This window comes from Sminthopsis crassicaudata, chromosome 4 (genome assembly GCF_048593235.1).
Source record: "Sminthopsis crassicaudata isolate SCR6 chromosome 4, ASM4859323v1, whole genome shotgun sequence".
Classification (NCBI taxonomy): Eukaryota; Metazoa; Chordata; class Mammalia; order Dasyuromorphia; family Dasyuridae; genus Sminthopsis; species Sminthopsis crassicaudata.
In genome coordinates, this window is record NC_133620.1 from 297,903,579 (window position 1) to 297,927,078 (window position 23,500).

General features: G+C 37.8%; 2 protein-coding genes across 2 annotated transcripts in view; one reads left to right on the forward strand and one right to left on the reverse strand.

Moving 5' to 3' along the window:
* The window catches only part of LOC141566823 (uncharacterized), an 82,794-nt gene extending 67,914 nt beyond the window's left edge, over nucleotides 1-14,880 (forward strand). Inside the window, exon 7 of the mRNA XM_074311928.1 lies at nucleotides 14,579-14,880. Within this exon, the coding sequence (XP_074168029.1) occupies nucleotides 14,579-14,604 (26 nt within the window). The 3' untranslated portion in view covers nucleotides 14,605-14,880. The remainder of the gene's footprint in view (nucleotides 1-14,578) is intronic.
* Nucleotides 1,160-14,973, reverse strand: LOC141566824 (zinc finger protein 232-like). Its single transcript, XM_074311930.1, has 4 exons — nucleotides 14,848-14,973; nucleotides 8,127-8,610; nucleotides 7,190-7,328; nucleotides 1,160-3,510 (listed from the first exon to the last, which is right to left on the reverse strand). Exons 2-4 carry the CDS (start codon nucleotides 8,532-8,534, stop codon nucleotides 2,594-2,596), a joined length of 1,464 nt encoding a protein of 487 aa, XP_074168031.1. The 5' UTR covers nucleotides 8,535-8,610; nucleotides 14,848-14,973; the 3' UTR covers nucleotides 1,160-2,593.
* Nucleotides 14,974-23,500: the final 8,527 nt, after the last annotated feature.

Below are 23,500 nucleotides of genomic sequence, written 5' to 3' on the forward strand. Positions count from 1 at the left end.
GGCCACTAAAGACCTAGTTCATGGAAAGGGAACCCACATGAGTAGTTTTTGAAACTCTAGCTTGCTGTTAAGGTCTTATCATGTGGCAAGTGACTACACTAAAATGCAAACAAATCTGGAAATTATCCTCTCCTGATTTATTCAGATGGTTCAGCTCTAATGGAAAGAACCTTTCTCTTTCTGGGAGGTCACCAAACCCATACTACCATAAAGTTAGAAACTTATATAGAAGGTGAGATTCATTGAAAAGACAAGTGAAAGATAAATTTTACTTTGTTTTACAGTGTATGTGGGAGGGACAGGGGAGGGACAGAGAGACAAAGAGATGAGACAAAGAAAGAGACAGACAAAGAAAGATGTAATGGGCCAGAATTCTGAACTTGAAACGAGGATTCTTACAAGGTGCTAACCTTGTATGTACCTCAATAGAACTGATAAGAAAATGGTTATCTAGTTTAGTATGGTGCTTAATAGATCTCTAGTGCAGTACATGTACTTAGTACTTAATATAGTTCTACAAGATTCATACCTATGATAATGAATTATAAGAGAGCATATAAGCTGGGACAAACTCAGCCAGAGTCAGAGCCAGAGCAAACAAGCAGACTGGAGGTGGGAGCTCAAGTGCTTGGAGCCAAGGAGATACAGATTCATTCCATCATCCACCTTTGTGGTAGCTGGAGGCTAAAGCACAAGTCCTCAGAGAGATTCATTCATCCCATCTCACACCCTGTGGTGGCAGGGCTGTTCTCCTTGCTTCTCCACTGAAACCAAGACTCCTGAAGGCCTCTAAGAAAGCTAGCCCAGGCCCCAGGCAAGAAAATTAGATTGTGAAGGAGATAATAAAGGATCTGGACTTTAACACCTGGCTATTCTTGTGGTGATTACTCTGCTGGAAAGAAGACTGCTTCCCAAGACCTCCAGAAAACCTAACAAAGGACCTTACAGAAAGATATAATTTTATCAAATCCAATATGCATTGTTACCTTTAGTGTTCAAGCAGTTGGGATCTTTTTACCTAACTAAATTGAACTGTATGTAGAAACTCAACTTTCAGAGGTTCCCAAAATCTCTACTTAAGAGCAAAACCGACCAAAGCAACATGATTTGAGGGCAGTCTCCCAAAATCAAATTCAAACCACGTAGGCACAAAACTTGAGGTATTTATTGGATCTTAGTTTTAAATATTGAAAAGATAATTTTGTAAATCAAATTCACATAGATATTTCCACATTACATTAATGTATTCAGGCTTGGTGGTGTTCATCTTTTATGTTATTTTTCTCCATAAGTGTGAACTCTCTGAGCCAGGGAAAAAATCATTTGTTATTTCCTAGATTTCTTTCCTAAGTTATTGATCTTAGGCTACATACCAATGCCATTTTGTACCAACGAGAATCAATACTGAGAAGACTCACTCAGAGACCAAGATTGGCCTGAGGCAGGCATTTCAGACATTTTACAACTGAAAGAATCCTTTACTCCTCCTTTTCTTTCCCACCCTTAGCCAGGCTCAAAAGCAAGAATATCCAAAGACATGAGCAACTAGGTGGCACAGGGGATGGAGTGCCAGGTCTGAAACCTCATACATTTATTAGCTATATGACCCTGGGAAAGTCATTTTACCCTGTTTACCTCAGTTTATTGTAAAATGAAGTAGAGAAGGAAATGGCAAACCCCCAACTAAAGTCAAAGAGTTGGAAATAACTGGAAAAGAACTAAACAACAAAAATTAAGAGGCTTCCTGCTACCCTATCTTCCTGGTAGATAGAAAAAGCTGTATGTTGCTCAATGAGTTTCTGAGAAATGCCTTAAATTTGGTAATATTTCATGTACCTTTTTGATTATAGAAGGCAAGAAGGAATAAAGAAGGCTTCAATGACAGGGACTAAAACCATCTCTTGTCATACCCAATTCCCTTGATGGAGCTTGGATCTCATCTTCACAAGATAAAAGAACTCAAGGATATTTTCATGAAGAAATCAGAGAGCAGATTAGATGATTTCTCTAAATCTTTTATGGGAAAGCAACTATTTACTCAAGAGAAGTTCCATTTTTATTCTTTCAAGAGGAAACCTCTATCACTATAGTTCCCACCTTATAACTTCAAAGGGGATCACAAAAGAATATCTAGCCAATGGATTCAATGCCACAAAGGAAATTTCTGTTCTTTACAGGAAATGTCATTTGGTGCTACAGTAAGAAACACAGTTCTGGTCTATAGATATGGCCCCATATTACAGTTGTTGCTCTCTTACATTAACACAAAGACAAATCTCTTACATTTCCTATGGGCCAATATGCAGAACAATGAAATGCTAACTTACCGTAGAAGTATATTAAAAACTTCTTTCTTAGTTGTGACATTTTCCTTGTTCAAGATTCAAGAATATTTCTGTAAATTAGAAATGCTTATTATTTTTAATAGACTTGTGTTAAATGCAAAGTATAATATTAATATTTTTTCTTCAACACAAACATGGAACTGCAGGCAAAAAGTTTGTCTTTAAGTTTAGACTTAGCATAGCTCCTCTGAAATTAACCAAAGTATAATCTGCCACCAAAAATTCCCATGTTCATTACATTTAAAGGATTATTTTCTGGTGTGAATTCTCTGGTGCCGAATAAGGCCTGATCTATGCCTAAAGTATTTCCTACATTCATTACATTCATAGGGTTTCTCTCCAGTGTGAATTCTCTGATGTTGAGTAAGGGCTGAGTTCTGATTGAAAGCTTTTCCACATTCATTACATTCATAGGGATTTTCTCCTGTGTGTATTCTCTTATGCCTAATAAGCACTGAGATTTGACTGAAAGATTTCCCACATTCATTACATTCATAAGGTTTCTCTCCACTATGAATTCTCTGATGTCTAATAAGCTTTGAACTCTGGCTAAAAGCCTTCCCACATTCTTTACATTTATAAGGTTTCTCTCCAGTGTGAATTCTCCGATGTTGAATAAGATCTGAGCTTCCTCTGAAGGCTTTCCCACATTCATTACATCTATAAGGTTTCTCTCCAGTGTGAATCCTCTGATGTTGAACAAGATGTGAGCTCCACCTGAAGATTTTTCCACATTCATTACATTCATAGTATTTTCTTCCATTGTGAATTTTCTTGTGTTCGAAAAGGGCTGAATTTTCTTTAAAGGTTTGGCCACATGTATCACATTTAAGAAGTTTTTCTCTGTCATGTATAACAGCTGAAACTAAACTGCAGCTTTTTTCACATTCTTTCTGCTCAAAATCTGTCTTGACTGGGGGGATAATGCTGTGAACAGCTGTCTCTTGCATGAAATCTTGCTTCTGTAAATCAGAACCATCCAGTCTCTCCCCTGTGGGATTTCTATGATGATTTTCTAAGGTGTCTTCACATTCACAGTCTTTTCCCAAAGCAAGTCCCTGAGTTATATATCCTTGGGGTGTTTCTGATGTTGCCTTTAGGGATTCTATTTCAGATGTTTCCTGTTTATGAGATGGCCACTTGTTCTTAGTCTTACTCTGAAAATCTGAAATAATAAATAGATGTTATTTGTTCTATTGAAGACAAAAATAAATTCTCTGTTCTCAAATAGTGTAACATCATTTTGAAATTAATACATCCTGTAAATAATGAAAAAAGGTGGAAATAAAGGAGATACACACTTCCAGATCTCAAACTATTATAAGCAAAACCATTAACCAAAATATATATCAAAGGATATAAATAGTTCTCAAAAGAATTATGAAGTGTTATTGTATAGAAGAATGCTCCAAGTCATTAATAATAAGAGAACTAATTACAAATCATATCAACCTTAAAGTTTCATCTCATATAGAGTAAGCTGGAAAAGAAGACAAAAATCAATGCTAGCAGAGTTGTAGGGAGACAGACAACCTTCAAATCAATCTCTGCATATATGGAAATCAGTGAAAAGAGCTCCCCATTCGAAACATCAAAATTGCTTACATCATTGATTAGTCAGAGGACCATTCTACTCTGACGCATCTGTGTTATACAGCTCAAATAAGGGGTTAGAAAGGCCCGGTGTCTTTATATATAAGAAATCTTAAGTTACTCTGTATCACATTTGTTGGTTGCCATTTAGATGGCAAAAGGACCATGGAACTAGAATGGTAAGGGAGTGTAGGTAATAAACACAGCATGTACCCAGACAAAGTGGAAGAAGATGGTAACAAAGAATTATTGAATCCCTGAGCTAAGAAAGAGACTTGATTCAGCCTTTTGTCTTCAAGTAAATGAATACTAATAGCATTTTGAAGACATTTTTCAAAAATGATGTTCAAGTTGTCCAGAAATTGAAAGTCCACAAATAGCCTCCTTTAAAGATATGAAAGATACTTCTGATCCAACTGAAAATTGTCCTTCATCCTTTAAGCATCCTCAAAGAGGGGAAAAGTAGACTAGTATTTTCCTCATATATTTTAAGGAATGACAATGCCTTACCTATCCTTCTGTATTCTAGATCAATTCCTTTGGACTTTTCTCACAGATTTATTTTCTTTTTCCTTGATAATTTCAGTTACTCTTTTCTGAGCTTTACACTAGTTTCTCCATATCTTTGTAAAGTTTGTGAATCAAAACCAGATTCAATGCTCCTTATTAATTCTTAGCTGATTGAGCTAAATGGAGAATCACAAAATTATAAATGTCTTCCTGCTTTTAATATATTTCAGTATCAGGCTGGCTTTTTTCCCCTCGTAGTGCTACATTGCTAACTTATTGAACTTGTGGTCAACTATGACCTATCCTCCCCCATTTCCACTCCACAGGATTTTTCATCTGTGTTTGTGCTAGCTCGTCTTTTTTCCCTCAAGTATGTAGGTTATTAGATATTTCTCTCTCTAGATGTAAAATATCATTCTTATTGAATTTTTTTTGTCAAAATCATTTAAAAGTCTATCCCAATTTTCTGAAGTATGAAGAGCCCCACCTTTATTATCATCTGGAGATAAGCTAAACAGACTTTTGACGCCTCAACATTAGAGAATATAATTAAAGTTTATATATATGTATATATATATGTGTGAAATTATAGAATATAATGTATTCATAAACAGGAATGTTGTGTGGGGTTTTTCAGCTATATATCAATTTAGCAGTACTCAAGATTTATTACTTATCAATGCTCCCTTGCCTATGTGCTACATCATAACAGTCAATTAAATTGATATGGTATAAATTGCTCCTCCCAAAACAAGGTCATCTCATTCATAAAATTTTTCTACATTTCCCTGGCTATTTATGACTTATCCTTTTCCTCTATTCTAAGATCTCAATCAGAGGTCACTTAGGAAGTCATACACTGGAGCTAGTTGTGTTAGTATTTTATCCCATTACTATTCTTACAAGTCTCACCCAAAGCCTGATGTTGTGTTTGTTCAGTAAGCACTTAATAAATGTTTGTTATTAGTGAAGCTGCAAGTTTATGTATGATTTGTCATTAATTCCTTTGTATGTCTCATTGTTAAAATTCAGGAATTTCCTGAATTATCCTCTTTTCATCCATGACATTTCAAAAAATAATGATTAGAAATCTGGCAGAATTTGTCAGTATCCTAAAGTTTATGTCAGTACTTCCTGTTGATATAAATATATCCAGGGTTTCTAAATACTTTTTATTTCTCTTCTCATTTTAGTTCTTCTATTATCTACTATGTCAGTTCAGCTGAAAATATAAATTGTTAATCCCATGGAGGATAGATAAATAAAATGTAAAATGAGCAGCAAAACTTCTTCCCTAATATTGAAAAGCAAGAGGCTAGTGGTAGACATTGGCAGTATCATGTCAAAAATGTTATTATTTTAGTTTGAGTTTTCATCCTTTATTCTCTCTGGGACATTTTTGTGAATTGTTCATGTATGAAAAGAATTTTAATAATACTTATCACTGATACTTCTATAGTATTTTAAGTTTTGCAAAGCATAAAACTATATCATTTCATTTGATCTAACAACTGTATAAGGTTTCTTGTAGATCTTATTATCTACATATTACAGATCATCAAACTCTAGCTCAGAAAGATGCAGTGACGTGGTCTTAGTAGACTTAGTGGGTGAGGATTTAAACTTTTTTTTTTTTTTGGATTTGTGAGTATGATGTTTTCTTTACTATATTCTGCTGTCTCATGCTGTTATTATATGCCCTATTATCATTAAACTCCCTTCTCTATATTTTCCTCTCTAAAAAGAAAAATCTTTTTTGATGAATATATGCAGTAGAAACTATTACCTTTTTAGTCCTGTATAGAAGTCAAGTTGCCTAATCTTTCAGGAATAGCTTTTAAACCATTCACTAGTTCTTAAATTCTTTTGGATTTTATTTTTGTCGTCTACTTATGCCCTTAGTGCAATTTGCTTTTTTGAAGTCAATTTGATCTTCTCTTTAGAATTTTGTAGGATCTTGTATTTAACCATTTAACAAGCATATCCCTCCAAGTTTTCCCCCTACTTTTACTTCCTCAATTAATCCTCCCTAACAGAAAAAATTAAATCATTATTATTCTTCTGCACTACTGTCCCCAACACAATTCCAAAATCCTCTTGATATTTGCTTAAGAAACATCCATTGGTTCATACTTTTCCCAGTTCCCATTACTATCAGATCCTGATCTGAAGCTATTACCAAAAGAAGTTTTTAACCTATCTTTTTTTTATCTGATATGAAGACTGATATGAAGGTCATAGATACATTTTGCTATTCTTATTTTTTATTCTCTTTCCCTTTAACCCAAATAAACTGTTAGTCTCCTTCTGATCCCTGAAATTATGGCATTATATATTTATTCCAGATATACAAATCTGGCCTTTTTTTCTTTATGTTTAACTCTAAATGCTATTATTTCTAAAAGAGAAGCCAGGAAGCAAATAAGCAGAAACAAATGGGGTAGAAGAAGAGATGCATGAGGTTATGAACAGAGTACATGTCAATAAATCTTGGTAAGAAAAATGGAGATGCATTTCTCCCATTGCTCCCAATACAAATCTCTGGTACTCCAATTTAGCCTTTCTCTGAGCACTGCTAGCAAAAAGGACCACATCTTTCTAAGATTTAGGAACAATAAGATAATAACAGAAGAGAGAAGTAAAAAAAGCTTCTGGACAGAAAAGAAGAAAACCTCTGACACTTTAATGCTTCTAATAATTTTCCTCTCCTTTGTTCTTTCTAGAAGAATGCCATTCCTTACCATTTTGTAGGGGATAAGACTCCTTAGATTTACACTTGAGCTGGGTTTCAATGAGTTGCATAGTCAGTGATTCCTTTGATGTTCCAGGAGGTGTCATCTTCTTCCAGACCCCTTCAGGCCCATTTTCATAGTTCTGAATCTGAAAACAATGGTCTCCAGTTTGGTGTTAGTTGGATTAATTATGAGAAATGAAGTTAAGCTTTCTTAGAGTACGGTGAACAAATTACCCCAAGGCCAAAGAACAGATGAAAGCAACAAGAGCATCTTTTGTGTTACAGATGGTAGGAAGTTGGGAAAAAGGAAAAACTAGAGAGAAAACCAACAGAGGGAGTAATAACTCTAGCTATGTCTTTAGTTGTTTAATATTTCATTCATATCTGACTCTTTGTGACCCCCCTGTGAGCTTTTCTTGGCAAAGATACTAAAATGGTTTGTGATTTCCTTCTCCAGCTCATTTTACAGATAAAGAAAGATAAGGTCTAAGGGACATACCCAAGATCACACAATAGGTATGTGATTGTCACATCTGAACTCAGATCCTCCTGATTTCAGGACAAGAACCACTGCACCACCTAATTGCCCCAAATATGCCTAGGCTTAAAATGCATAACTTTCTCCCTATTGCCATAAATAGATCTTCTTGCTCAGATCCAGGGCTCCATGGCCTTGCTTTCTTATCTTTCTTTTTCTTCTTTAAAAAAAAAATTATATCTTTTGTTTCTTACCACTCGTTCTCCAATAATTATTCCCTCCCTTCCTTCCCCTTCAACAGTAAACAAAGGAAAACAAGTTAATTGACAGACAAAGCAAATTTATCTGACAACATAAGTAACCCTCTGTGGCCATAGTGTCCCACTTTTCTTCTAAAAAGAGTGTTTCATTTTCCACTCTTTTGTGTCCTCATTTCTCAAATAGACCATACCAATTTCCTTCCTACCTGCTGGACTGGCTCATCAAGTTCTTTCTCCAAGTCTTCCAATATAGTCACTGCTTCTTCTCCACTTCTTGGCTGATGCTCTTGTACCCAAGTCCGGAGTTCCTCAGGAAGGATGGTCAGGAACTGTTCCAGAATCAATAGCTCTAAGATTTGTTCCTTTGTGTGCATCTCTGGCCTCAGCCACTGATGGCAGAGTTCTCGGAGTCTACATAGAGCCTCACGTGGCCCAGGGGTAAGGTGGTAGGCAAACTGTCTAAAACGCTGACGGAAGATCTCCTGATAAGGAGGATTATTTCCTTGTAAACAGTATCGCTGTTCCCAAGCATGGTCCTCCGGATCTTCTACCTTCACTATCAAAAGTCCATCTTCTTCTTGCAGAGAAAGAGTCCTGCGATATTTTGCTGACATCCCGTGTTAGAATAGAGCAGAAGCCTCACTTCAGCTGAATTCTAGGTGTTGGGAAGATAATATTTCAAGGGTCTCTCTAAGATATAAGAAATGATCATTAGTGTTCACAAAAGTAAGCAGCTAAATCAGCAAATGTCATTATAACACTTTTCTTCATCCAGTTAGGATTCTTGCAAGATTTTTGGACAGATTAGCAGGAACTCCAACCTCCAAAAGGCAGATACACATAATTATCTATATTTTACCATGATTTTACTCTCTGGGCAAACAAGTGTATTGCTTTTAGACAATTTCACAGTCCTCTGCACTTCCTATGTACCCATTCCCTTCCCATTATAAATAAATATCTCTTTCATGAATGAGTAAAGTAATAATTTAATCTCTAAATCTGTCAAACTGAGTAACTTGGCCTTGAAATAGACTACTTAAGACATACAATCAATTCTGCCCAAATACCAAATCTATAATTTGTTTTGATTCCACTGGTCTTCACTACTATACATGAAAAAGGAAAAGACAGCACACACATCTCACAGGTAAAAAACTTGATGCCATAAGGATTAAATGACTTGGGCCTATGATTTCATTAGTATAAAGAACTACCAGGTGTTAGGATTACTAGGTGAGAACTCAGGTTGTCTGGACAGTGACAAGGTGAGAATTCAGGTTGTCTGGACAATTACAAGGTGAGAACTCAGGTTGACTTGATAGAAGGAGCAAGCTCATTGGCTGAAGTGGTTCTTCCCAGAAGCCCTTGCATTATCCCACGCCCATTCTCTGGGAGGATAAAAGAGACAACATTGGGCCTGGAGAGCAGATTGGACTGGAGAAGGACAAGAGTTAAAGAGGAGAAGTCTCTGCATTACATCAGGCGTGACGGGGCTCTCTGCAGGAAGGGAAGTCACTTCTCTGGACAAGAGTTAACAGCAACTGCCTGGAGACAATTCCTCCTTTCTCTCCCCTTTCCCAGAGTGTAGTGAGCTGTCGTCTCCAGAAGCTGCCGGATTGCTCTCTGGGAAGAGATCTGCTGTGTCTACTCAAATCTCTCAGACAGATTCTTCTTCCTGTAGCGAACCGTTGTCTCCAGGCAGTTGCTGTTAACTCTTGTCCAGAGAAGTGACTTCCCTTCCTGCAGAGAGCCCCGTCACGCCTGATGTAATGCAGAGACTTCTCCTCTTTAACTCTTGTCCTTCTCCAGTCCAATCTGCTCTCCAGGCCCAATGTTGTCTCTTTTATCCTCCCAGAGAATGGGCGTGGGATAATGCAAGGGCTTCTGGGAAGAACCACTTCAGCCAATGAGCTTGCTCCTTCTATCAAGTCAACCTGAGTTCTCACCTTGTAATTGTCCAGACAACCTGAATTCTCACCTTGTCACTGTCCAGACAACCTGAGTTCTCACCTAGTAATCCTAACAACCAGGAAAGGGAGCTCCATCTATCAGTGAAGGATAGCACCTTCTCTGCAGGTCTTAGAAAGTTGCCTAGAGCAACAAGAAATTGTTACTTGTCCAGGGTGACAAAGCCAGTACATGTCAAAGATGTGACTTGAAGCCTAATAATCCTAGCTTCCATTATGCTTCTCATGCTCAAATCAAAACATGCTCAAAACATAATTTATCTTTCCCCTAAGTCAACACCTTTTTCTACTGTCTGTCTCATAATTCATCTAGTTCCATACCATTCTCCATTCCTGTATGTCTTTCCTTCAAGACCCTTATTTCAGTTACTAAGTCCTATTGATTCAGTATATCATTTTTATCTGCTCTACCTTTATATTCCTGCTCCCACATCTTAGTAAAGGACCTGATATTCTGATCTAGTTAACCAGGTTTTTTTCTAGGTTTCAGGGATAGGAACTATTAAACACATTAGATCATACTGTGTAAATGGCAGGAACTTTGGAGAAATATACTTAAGGCTCAGTATGATTGATTTAAACAAGGTGTTAACTAAGTGGAATTGATAGCTTGTGAGTTCTCTAGTTCAGTATTATTACCCTAGTGATATAATGATTAATTTATACTCAGTTTACTGTAATGATTTAATTGTAATAGAGCATATAAACTGGGACAAACTCAGCCAGAGACAGACTCGGAGAAGACAGAGAACAGGAGGCTGGAGCTCAAGCTCTCGGACTCGAAGAGAGACATTCCATCTTCATCAGCCTAGTGGTAGCTCTCCTGATTCCCTCACTGAGACCAAGGCCCATCTGAAGGGCCTCAAGAAAGCTAGCTTTGGGTCCCAGGCAAAGGAGACAGACTATAAAGGAGACAATAAAGGCATTTGGACTTTATCCCTGGCTATTCTCTTGGTGATTATTCTGCTGAAACGAATGCTGGTCCAGAGACCTCCAGAAAGCTAACAAGAACATTACAATACTGGATGTCCCAGAGACAAAACACATTGAAAACTGTTATTATTTTTCTCCTCAAACTGTCTCCTCTCCCTTACTTCCTTATGATTCTGTTGAATGCATCACTGTCCTCCAAGTTATCCAAGCTCACAATCTAAGTGTTCTCCTTGTCTCCTTATTATCTATTACCTCCCAAATTCAATTTAAGGATTGTTGATTTTGTCTTTGTAATATCTCTCATATATGCTCTATTCTCTCATGTGAAACTGTCACCATTCTAGTTATGAGATTAGGGTAGCAATTCCTAGTTTGAAATACACATGTGACAAATTCACAAGGCTTTCTTTTAGCTAAAAGGTACATTTATTTAGGAGAAGAAGTTACAGATAAAATGAAGAAGCAAAATTGGCACTAGGAGTGGTAAATATATGAAATATATTTGGAAGAACAAAAAGTTACCAAGGAAAGGGATTTGGAAAAAGCCATTAAAGAAATATGCCATGAGGTATGAGTATATCATTGACTGGCTAAATTCATAGAAGAGTTTAACAGACTAATTAGAGTTAGCTTTAATAAGGAAAAAAAAAACACCATTAAAGGGAAGATGCTTAAGGAGGGAAAGCATCTTTTAGGAAGCTTAGATCCTGAAAAGGACTTAAGATCTTTATCATAAGCACAACTTTGGCAAAGGAAGTATAAACTTGGGGGTTTTTCAGGGGAGGAAGGGAAATAAAGTCAGGAACAAGATGTTGAGATGTTGAGACTGCCTAGAAGATACTAACAAAGACAGTTTAGGAAAGCCTGGGTACCCATCATAGATATCTTAAAGATGCTAATAATCAAGGTAGCTAATTTGGGAATATCACCTTTGCTTTAACTATGGTCAGGGAAACTACAGTTTCCAAAACTAGTGTTTTAACATTTCCTGAAAAAAAAAAGGGGGGGGGGAAGAAAATAAGTTAATTTCAAACTTCACATCATTCCCCATTCTTTGATTTGCTAGAAAAATCTTTCAAAAAGTGAGGGGGGGAGGGTCACACCTAAACTGAAAGAGGTTTAGGAAATAATGCTGAAATGTTAAGAGATGAAATCAAAAGATACTTGTTAAATAGAGTTCAGAAGCTGGGAGTGATATACAGGGGCTGTGGGGAGAAACCAAAATTTGGTGACATCATAGGGGTACAAAGTTGGCTACCAGGGTACAATAACAGGGATCAGCATTTTGTTCCTTATGGGAGATCCTCAGATACTGGATAGCATTTTGCTATAGTAAATTCAGTATAGTAAATAGTAAAAATAGTAAAATAGTTTCCCTCAAAACCAATGGGGCCCAAAGTCCTTGGGAGCATGTGACAATGGTCTCATCCTCTGAAACTACTTCCTGCTGGGAATAAACTATTCTCCTCCCTCCTTCCTCCCCACCTTCCCCCATCTATCCTTTTAGATGCTCTATTAGATGAGTGCATCATTCCCACAGTGCTTATTTTGGGGCTCTCTGATGCTGTGGGGTTAGTGTTGGCTTCAGGCCTTTCATAGTGCCCAGAATGGGGAACACTGTCAGCCTTTAATGCCACAAAAATCACTGGTGGTCACCCAAGCAGCCTGAAATCCTGAGGGAATTTTCCTTTTAAAGAATTAAAGCTCAGAAATGACAGCTTTCTCTTGCCAAGTCATGTCCCCAAAGATCAACAGAGGGTACTGATGTGATCTATGGTGTGGGGTTTGTCACCAACTGATGGCAGGCACCAAAAATTGGGGTAAGGTTATATAAAGAATTCACAATTCACTTTGGCAAAAGGTTGGAGGAACAGGTTACAGACAAAATGAAGAGATACAATAGACACTGGGAATGGTAAATATGAAACAGAATGAGACAACATATGAAAGACAAGTTCCTCAGTGGAACTCATAATTACCCAATAGAAAGGGAGAACCCCATGGGGCATGCCTTTAGCTGGCAGGCTAAATCCTGAAAGGGATCTTAACACCCTAAAAGAATTAGTTAACTGTAAGGAGAAAGAGGGGTTGGGAAGCATATTGGAATTAGGGGAGATACCACATGGCACGGGGAAGAGAGGTAAGGAGAAAGACTACAGCAAAGACCATAAATTGTTTTGTAGGAAAAATTTAGCCTCAGGGTCTTGACATAACTTGAATTTCTAACTGGATTATCTTTAGAGAGTAGGACCAAGGAACTACACTGATCTTCATTATCAGAGCCTTCTATGAGATTAATTTTTATCAATTCCTCTGCTATCTAGATCTAATATAGAGTCCACCTCACCAGGACTTTAGAAGCCCCCTCCCTTCCCCTACTCTGGAATGGGACTCTCTCTCCCCACTCCCACCTCATCCCCCTCTTTCACTATTGCTTTTTATGTAGGCCTCCTAGACCTTCCACTTTTTTAAACTAGTTTTTTTTTTTTTTTGTAGAGAATAAGGAGCACTGATTTTTATTTTGGAGTCCTGGGCTAACTAAAGTTAGGAAACAATTAACTTTTTAATTTTTCAGTGGCCACATTCTGGTTGTTAATGTGCCTTTTGGCTTAGAGAATGCCCATGTGAATGTGTCACATATGTATTTTGAACTAGGAAATGCTGCCCTGACTTCATTATTAGTATAAGCCTTCCATAATTTTACACTTTTGCAATCTCCCTGCAGTAAATCTCTCTTCTTTCTAGTCCAATCCCTACTCGGCTGGCATAGTTATCTTCTTAAAATCCAGGTCTGACCATGTCACTTCAGTGATTTCCTATCACCTCCAGGATCAAATATAAAATCTTCTAGTTGGTGTTTCAAGCCCCTTGTAACCGGCCCACTAGCTCTCACCTTTCCAATATTCCTATACCTTACAAACATCTCTCCCAGCTCTCTGGCTCTGGTTTTCCGAGCCAGTGACATTCCATCACAAGGCAATCTCTCTTCCAAGCCTGGAATACTTGGAATGCTCTCCCTTATCATTATCTCCTGGGGTCAAGTCCCAGCCACAATCTCAAATTACATTAGAGAAAGCACTGAGTCAGGAGTCAGATCCTTAAGCGCTAGCTGTGTGACCCCGAGTACGTTACTTAACCTGTTTGCCTGTATCTGTAAAATGAGAGTAAGAACAGCATCCAAGTGGCAGGATTGATTTAAGAATCAAATGAGGTAATGATGTAAAACACCTGGCACAGAGGAAGCCTTTTCCTGAGTCTCCTTCATTTTAATAACTTCTCTGTTGATTATAATTTACCCAATACACAGCTTAATTGTACATAGTGCAATGTCCACGTTTGCCTGTTGCCTCCACCATTAGACTATGTAAGCTTCTGGAGAGCAGGGCTGTTTTCCCTTCTTTCTATCTCCAGGCGCACAGTGCCTGACCTGGTTCAGTCACCCTTCCTGAACTCCTTTTTGTTCCTTCACCCCCAAATAATCAGGGGCTGTACTTAGCACTGGGGATGAGACACAAATGAAAAATCTATGCCTTCGAAAAGATTATAGTCTATTGACAATTTTCACGTTATATGGCAGTAGAGGATTTGCTGTTTCTCAGAGGTTTTGATGTAAAAAAGTTGACTGCAGCATATAAAAGAGACCGGGCGGAGTGGGCTGGGGAGGACTACCTGTGGGGTCATGGATGCATTATTCCTTCTCAGAGAAGCAGCTTTCAAAGAAACTGACTTCTGAGCCCATTTTCTCATCTTTGCAGGACATAAGGAGGTGACATATCGCTAGTGACCGACCTCTCATCAAGGAAGATATGAGGGTCTTATAGAGCTTCTCTCCTTTCCCCCCTACCTTCCCCCCCACTCCCACTCCCTTCTACTCCAATCCATCTCCTTATCCCTGCCCAGCCAAACACAGCCCAAAGAAAGACGTCACGGGCAAAGGCTGTTACCGTGGTGACCGTAAAATGCGGCCTGGGCTGTGGGGAGGGAACAACAGACTGAACCACGGGATCCGCCAACACGGACTCACCTCCCAAGCTCTATCGAATCCGTGAAGTCGATTCTGATGCCTGAATTGGAGAAGCCCGCACGTTTGCAGGCTCTGAAAAGAAGTGCGCTTGCGCCAACGTCTCTGGACTACGTTTCCCAGAGGTCTCCGGACTGCCAAAATTCAGTCTCTCTGAGCTCTCTCCTAAGATGTGGTTTTCGGGAGTTTAGAAAGAGCTTTAGTAGATCCAAGCATCTAATTCCCGCTCCCCAGCGCTGGTATGCGTGCTTACTCCTAAATCTGCAGGACCTTACTGAGTGGGGGGGGAGGGGTGGAAAGAAAAGGGGAAGAGCGGGCACCAGGCAGAGTCTGCTGATTAACGCCATGGCAACCACTTCAGCGTCTCTTCTCCCCTTGCTGCCGGTGCCTCCACCTCTCTCCCTAAATTCCTTCGGATCATCAGTGTTTGCCAGTCAGCTTCCGGAATGTTATTAACATTGTTAGTAACTTTTCAGTTAACATGTCTAATATAATTAGAAATTCTAGGCAAGTTTGCAACTGTTGGGATATAAAAATCAGGGGGCGAAAATTATCTCAAATCAATGAATTTGTTGATTGTCATAAACCAAAACGCATGTATGTGTAGGCTGAATACATGGATGCAAGTAATCCACTAGAAATCAAATTATTTTCTCCCTTTTTCAGGAAATGCTAAAACACTCATCTTGGGATGAGTTTCCTAGATTGTCTTATTATCATAGTTAATGCAACTCAGATGTTCCCAGACTGTCTTGATTAGCATCTTTAAGATACCAACGATGGGTACCCAGGCTTTCCTAGACTACCCTTTGTAAGCATCTTCTAGGCAGTCTCAACATCTCAACGTCCTTGTCCCTGCCTAAAAAACCCCTAAGGTTATATTTCCCCTCGTGAATTTGTCACTCGTATTTTAAAATAGGAATTGCTAGTCTGGCCTCATCATTCAATGCTGGAACCTACTTTGAAAGAAACTTATTCTCTTCCTGTATCAGGAAGAAGCCCATCTGGCTATTACCAGTCATACATAACTAAGTCCCATGCTATTTTTTGTATAGAATGATGTATGGATGGAACTCTTTATCCATCTCCTTGGGCTAGCCATCTAATTCAGAACATCTTTAAAAAATCCTGGGAGATCTTCATTAGCATATTTAATGCTACAGCTCTGGGACCTGGTCAGTCTGGTGGCTTCCACCTGGCTGCTCCTCGATCCCTTCTTCTGAACTACCAACCTCTTCCCCAATGAATCAAGATTACAGAATTTCCTTAAATATTAAGCTTGAATTGTTATAATCTTGTACCAATAACCATCATTTCTTCTCTTTACAAAGCATTGTTCCTCAGTTGGCATAATATTGATAGTCCTTTTTCTTATCCTAAAGACATTCTCAGAAATCTTCTATACAAACCACAAACCTGCACTTTATCAGCAACTTTATTACCTCCTTTTTTACACCAACCCAAACAAAGTAAACAGAACCAAGAAAACAATATATAACGACAACAAAACAGATGGAAATGATGCAATAGTGGTTCCCCTTCAACTTTTTGGGCAATGGAAGGGAAATTGAGGAGCTCTCCTAGGGAATCAATATAAGTATTCTTTCTGTTATCCTGGTGGAGATTGGCAACACCCTCTATTGATTACCCACTCTATTGAGCAGCTGCACTCTCTATTGAGTTGAAAATTAGTCCCAGAACCCTCCTAGTAGCTTATTCAATTGGAGATCTAGGTCTGATCAAACTGCTCCTAGCCCCAGGCTAGGCTTTTCCCATAAAACTGAGAACTATCAGCACAATTCCTTACAAATCTCCTGATTTTATTAGGGGTTTGTCAGCTAAGAGAATTCTTTCTTAGTGAAAAATGAAACTTTCCTTTTGCCACAGTCTCTTGAGTTGTTGTGCCACAGTTCTCTTTTAATGTCCTGACCCAGTTTCTCTAATTGTCCTATTCAGTTACTCTGTTTCAGGTTATAACCATTCCCTCTTAATGTTTGATAGGATAAAAGTCTTATATCTTAGACTTAAGGCTATAATTATTCCTCCTTAATGTTTGATGGGATAAAGGTCTTTATCTATTTTAGCCATCATAAGAATATCAGGAGCCTCTTCAGTACCTCCCTCCATTATGTCATCCTAGGTGCCTCCCCCTATTAGGTCATCCCCATCCAAGTACCTCCCCCATTATGTCATTGTTCATGTTACCCTATAAAAGAATCTTGTATCTGACATTCGAGGATGGATTATTTGAGACCATAGTCTCATTCAGCCCTGGGACCAAACCATGGATCCATTTGGTCCCAGTAAATCTTTCCCATTTAATAAATTATTAAATACTCTCTAATCTCTAGCTTGCTCAGTTTCTTCGGCATTACAAGGTTTGTGAATTCTTTTCACGTTGGACCTGCATCTACCTCTGAGCCCATTCTCATACCTCATCAGAAAGAATAACAACCAAAACTAGTACAATATGAATCTTGCAAAAAACGCAAACAAACATGGACCCAAAAAGATATACAGGGAATATAGTTCCTCCAATCTTTTTCAGAAGTAAAGGTTTACAAGCATGAAACATCACATATATTTTCATATTTTTTCATATGTAGGTTTGTTTTGATGATCATTTTTTTTCTTTAAAATATGGAATGGCTTTTAAGAGGGAAAAAGGAAGGGGAAAAGATAAAGGGAAAATTCAGGTAATAAAAAAATCAAAAGATATCCAAATTATTTTCAAAATGTTCATTCCATATTCTAAAGGGATTCTGAGGCTTTGAGCAATTTCATTGTATATGAAAAAGCCAGCAGAAGCAACTACTTTGCCCAAGGACATGTCTTAATACCTTTTCCCTCATTTTGCATAAGAAGCTAGGGAAGCTAGTAAATGTATTGGGGCAGTCACAAGTTAGGATGAGTTCATTTACTGAAATAACCCAACTCTGAACCAGAAAGTATGGTCAAATAAGTAAAGGCCAATACCTCTCACTCTAAGGGAGCAGAACTGGAGAGGTTAGTGTCAATGTTTGCTAAGGATCTTTGCCTTTCCTTAAAAAGTACAGTAGTACTCCAGCTAAAAAAGAGCAGAACAGGGCATGAACTGACTCTGGGGGTAGGTAATGGTACTGCAGCTGCCCAAGTGAGCCCAAGTAATATACCTGTTAGGATTGCTATGCTCAGCACAGATAATAGGTTTTATGAAAAACCAGCATCCAGTGAGCTACTATGTCCTGCATGAGCAAACCTTATGGAACCACCTGTTCAGCTGACACACTTCTATTCTCTGTAGAAAACCATCTTGGTAGAGCAGAGGAGAGACTTATCTCTAGTGACCATGTGAATACCCTGGATAGCTTAGAATCAGCTGGAGTCAGGATAAGCACAAGCCTTTATTCTTGGTCTTTTTGGGTGGCTGTCAGGGGATTAGTTATAGGAATCACAACACCTCCTTTCTCACTCTCTACTGCCAAAGAATGATCCTTTCTGTCTTACTCCACCCTCTGATCTCTCTTCCCCTTCTTTGTCCACACTCACAGATCGAGCCAGCACAGAGTTGAGTAGGGTCGTCCTCCAAGCATGTTAATAGAGAATTGTCCAATTGGTAATTAGCCCCAAGTGCTAGGTTATCTTGATTAAGTGCATCTGCTCAGTTCTAGTCCTTTACACTTATCTATTGGGGATATCAACACTATAACCCACGGTGAACTAATTAAAGATTTCTGAAAAAAAGTCATACATTAATTTGAACAGTATTGCTGACAAAGTGTGAGAATGTAGCAAGGCCTGAGAAACCCAAGGCTAATTGGCCTTGGGAGTCCTACCAACAATACTGGCCAATCTGTTGGGAAATGTGGCAGTAGCTCTGAGACCACTGGACTTTGGCAGTGCCCAGTTCCACAAATAATGCTGACCGTAGATAACAATCTGAAATCAGTAATAACAGAGTTTGAGATAATAATGAAAAGCATACCAAACCACTCTTCAACTTCATGTCTAAAACCACTCCTCAATTCTACCTCTAAGCTATAAATTAGCATATCAGTGATATGAAGCACCTGATTCTCTTATTTTTTTCCTAAATTTATCTTCTTGCTCCTGGTTCTTTGCTAAATTCTTTGGAATTTTGGTGTTACAATTACAATAAACTTTGCCCCTTGACTTGGAAATGGATTCAAGCCTGCAAATTCTTTGAGGGAGACATCCCCACATGGGTCTACCACCCCAATCTTTTGGGATCTCCTTCTGAACCTCAACAATGGCAACTACCCCATCCTACCATTTCTTGATTGTACCTCTAAACCACAATAAACCTAATCTTTTTCTCTTTCCTACAAATTATCTCCTTAATTCTGCCTCTTTGCTAAACTTCTTTGGAATTTTAGCCTGTTTCAACTGGCTTTACAATTATAATAAATCTTTGCCCCTTAATTTGTAGCAAACTGAGTGTGTGAATTCTTTTGCCAAACCCATGACACTGACCAAGGGGTACCATAATCTTGTTGGGGTGTCTTTCTCCTCAACATTACTGTTTTTATTTTATTGGCATGCCCCAGACATGAGCACTAATCAGTTTTCCAAATATTTAGCTTGTTAATTTCTTTAAGGAGACTTTTGTAATTGTAGCAATAAAGGTATTGAATATGTTTTGGTAGATTATATCCTAGATTCTTTAAGCATTTTATAGTTATTTTGAATGACTACTTTCCATTATTATTTCCTATATATTGTTATTACTAAATGCAAGTACTATTCATTTTTGTGGCCTTATTTTGTAGCCTACAGCTTTACAAAAAAGAATAATATTCTTCTTCATGGAGGTAGAGTTTCTGGAGTACCATTTTGATCTTCCTACTCTCCTATCTAATTTCAATGATTACATTTGTAATTATGGGCCTTTGATGTTAGGCAAGTTCAATCAACTAGATTTCCAGTTGAAAAGAAAGTAGTAATCTTGGAGTTTCAAGCCACTCAATAGGAATATCAGGCTGAGATCTCCAACTGAATGAGACCACTTAACTGCCCTGAAGGGTGGGTCTCTGTCAGAGGAGAGTTTCACGGTTTACCCCATCACAAGCACACAACTGAGCAGCCCAGCATGCTGTGTGTGGCTCCAGGTAGGAAACAGAGAGTAAATTATATAGCAAAAGACTTGGGTTCATTGGATAGACTGAAAAGGAAGGACCAATGGTCAGTAACTTTGTCTACTTCCTATGAGTCATGTGACTTCCTAAAACTTAGGCCTAAGATCCTACAGCCTCTGAGAAATCTTCACCTGGTCCTATTCAGTTGTTTACATATACAAATATGTACATATTGCATATATTTTGTCTGTAACCTCTTCCCTAAATAAATCTACCTTTTGCCAAAGAGAATGGCCATTGTGAATTCTTCACATGACCAAACCTCAATTTTTGGGTGCCAATCCCTACATCATAAGTCACATCAGGCTCACCTATTATTTTTATTTTGAGGGTGATTTGGAAGTTCATTGAAAGCATGTCATGAGGTAGGAGGTATGAAGTCTTGGTGGTGTCCTCTTCCCTTAACTATAAATACTTTCTAGATTTTTTGATAATAGCTAATGAATCACAAAGTCCTTTATAACATCTAAACTTTAAGTTCACAGTATGATTTTGAGAGAGAAGAAGCTATTCTATGAGAGAAAAGATTTCCCAGGTTACTCTGAAAATGAAAGGGCACACCAATTAGAGAGTTTCTGTAATTTAGTAATTCCTGAGAATATTCCAGAGTAAAACCACTAGATTGCCTGTGAATCCTGGAGAAATGCTAGTAGTGGAGGGGTGTTCTGTTGTCTCCAGAAACTGCGGATCTCTCTGTGGGAGGAGATCTGCTGTCTCAACTCAATCTCCCAACCAGACTCTTCTTCCTGTAGAGAGCCATTCCAACTCTGTCCTAGAGTAGACTCACTCCTTGCTCAATGTTGTCTTCTTTTATCCTCCCAGAGAATGGGCTGTGAGAACTCTAGGGCTTGTGGGAAAATTACTTCAACCAATGAACTTGCTCCTTTTAAAGGTTGTGTAAACTCCTTTTCATATGTAAAGTGCTCCTCAGAAGTTCAAAGGAGTAAACTCCCCTTAAAGGCCAGAACCAAAGGTGTGAACTAGAGAATTGTTAAGTACCGACTTAGCACTTAGTAAGAACCTAACAGAGGGGGAATTGGTATGGCTATCCTTAAATGAGAAAGAGATCTCAGAGACCATTTATTCCAACTTCTTTCCTAAGTTTATTATTGAAACTTAGAGGTAGCTTTTGAACTTCAGTCTTCTGACTCTAGATTCTGCACTTTTTTTACCATACCATACTGCCAAAAAAGGGCTATTGCCATAAAAAGCTGCAATAAAGAGAAACTGAGGCACAAGTCAATTTATTAGCAAGGTTAGTAAGTGCCAATAAAAGGAGATAGATGGTTCCCTCAAGAGTCAAGCTCAAGACATACATAACAGAGCAGTATACAGTTGATAACATAAGGTCACTGATGCAAAGTAAGACTGACTGGTCTAACAGAAAGGCAGAAGGGGAGCAATACATTTTGTTTAGTCAAGTTGACTTGAGAGGGAGTAGGGTGGAAGAGAGGGGGTCTTTAGAACCTATAGAAAATAGAATAATACAAAGTTGAACATCTTATGGAAGGTCCTGTACTAGATATCACTTAACAACAGGGAGATCCAGTGCTAAACAAAACATCTGGCCAGGTTGACTCATCTTCAGCTCATCTTATCCCCCATATGGAACAGAATCAGATTGTAGCCCTTAAGATTCTTACAAACTCTACATCTGAGACCTATTCAGTTAAATCCAAATTTGATGCATAAATATTATTTGCAGTGATTAACTACAACCCTTAATCATTAACCAATCAATAATCTAAATGTCACAAAACTAAGTTATTTTCTGAGAGATTAATTTTAGCTCTTCTCTTGAGAAATATGAAGAAAATACATTCTTGTTTGTATCTGGAGTGAATATAATGATAAAAGAGTTTCTAGGCATGTAAAGAGAAATCATATGCTATTATGTTTAGGATTTGAGTTGACTTTCGCTGTTAATGTTTGCATAGCTAAAATATATTTAAAAATGTCTATTTTATTATTGTTTCAATTTATTAATAAATTTTATGAGTGAGAAATGAAGAATGAGGTTTTAAGTATTTAAAAAACTGGTATAGAGATTCAAGCTAATTAGTTAATAAAGTGATTTTGACTTTTATAGTAAAGTGATTTAACTAATAGTTAAAAGTCATTCCCTAACCTGTATGTGCCAAAATGCTTGTGGCAGCCCTTTTTGTAGTGACTAGAAACTGGAAAATGAATGGATGCCCATCAATTGGAGAATGGTTGGGTAAATTGTGGTATATGAATGTTATGGAATATTATTGTTCTCTAAGAAATGACCAACAAGAGGAATACAGAGAGATCTGGAGAGACTTACATGATCTGATGCTGAGTGAAATGAGCAGAACCAGGAGATCATTATATACTTCAATAACGATACTGTATGAGGATGTATGCTGATGGAAGTGGTGGATATCTTCAACATAGAGAAGATCTAATTCAGTTCCAGTTGATCAATGATGGACAGAAATAACTACACCCAGAGAAGGAACACTGGGAAATGAATGGTTTGCATTTTTGTTCTCCTTCTCAGGTTATTTTTACCTTCTGAATCCAATTCTTCCTGTGCAACAAGAGAACTGTTTGGTTCTGCACACATATATTGTATCTAGGATATACTATAACATATTCAACATGTATAAGACTGCCTGACATCTAGGGGAGGGGGTGGAGAGAGGGAAGGGAAAAGTTGGAATAGAAATGAGTGCAAGGGATAATGTTGTAAAAAACTACCCATGCATATGTTCTGTCAATAAAAAGTTATAATTAAAACTTTTTTAAAAGTCATGCCCTAATGGATTTCAATAGAGTTCAGGGTAAGAAAATTAAATATTTGGCAACAAGTTAAGAGGAGGTTTAAGGGTAGAATAAGTATAGATTCAAACCTGACCTTGCTACTCATAGGGACTTCTTATCAACCTATTACATTAGTTTAGTTAGGAGCGGAATAGCTCACTTCATACCAATCTATTGCAAGAACGTTCTGGTTGGTTGCTCTGTCTCAAGTCTCTCCCCATGCTAATGCTTCTACTCAGTTGCCAAAGTGATTTTCCTAAAATATAGGTCTCCCTCTCTATTCCTTAAACTCCAGTGGCTATTATCTTTAAGATCAATATAAAATGCTATTTGGTATTAAAACATTTTCTAGCATACAAATAAAGTAGGATTTAAATAATTGGAAAATATAAATTGCCTGTGCATAAGCTGTACCAATATAATAAAAATGACAATTCTATCTAAAATAATCTATTTATTTGCTGTCGTACTAATCAAACTACCAAAAAATATTTTATAGCACAAACCCCCCAAAATTTATCTGGAAGAATAAAAAGTCAGGAATCTCAAGGAAATCAATGAAAAAAAATTGAGCAAAATTCATAAGTACACAAATCACTCCCCACTTAACAAATGGTCAAAGCATTATAATATAATATAATCATATGAAAAAAATGTTCTAAATCACTCTTGATTAGAGAAAGTAAATTAAAACTATTCTGAGGTACCACTTGACACCTATCAGACTGGCTACT

Coding starts and splice junctions, on each gene's coding strand:
- LOC141566824 (XM_074311930.1), bottom strand. CDS start 8,534: ATGTCAGCAAAATATCGCAGGACTCTTTCTCTGCAAGAAGAAGATGGA. Junction 7,329..8,126: donor TTGATGAGCCAGTCCAGCAG/GTAGGAAGGAAA, acceptor CATTGTTTTCAG/ATTCAGAACTATGAAAATGG. Junction 3,511..7,189: donor GTCTTATCCCCTACAAAATG/GTAAGGAATGGC, acceptor TTATTATTTCAG/ATTTTCAGAGTAAGACTAAG.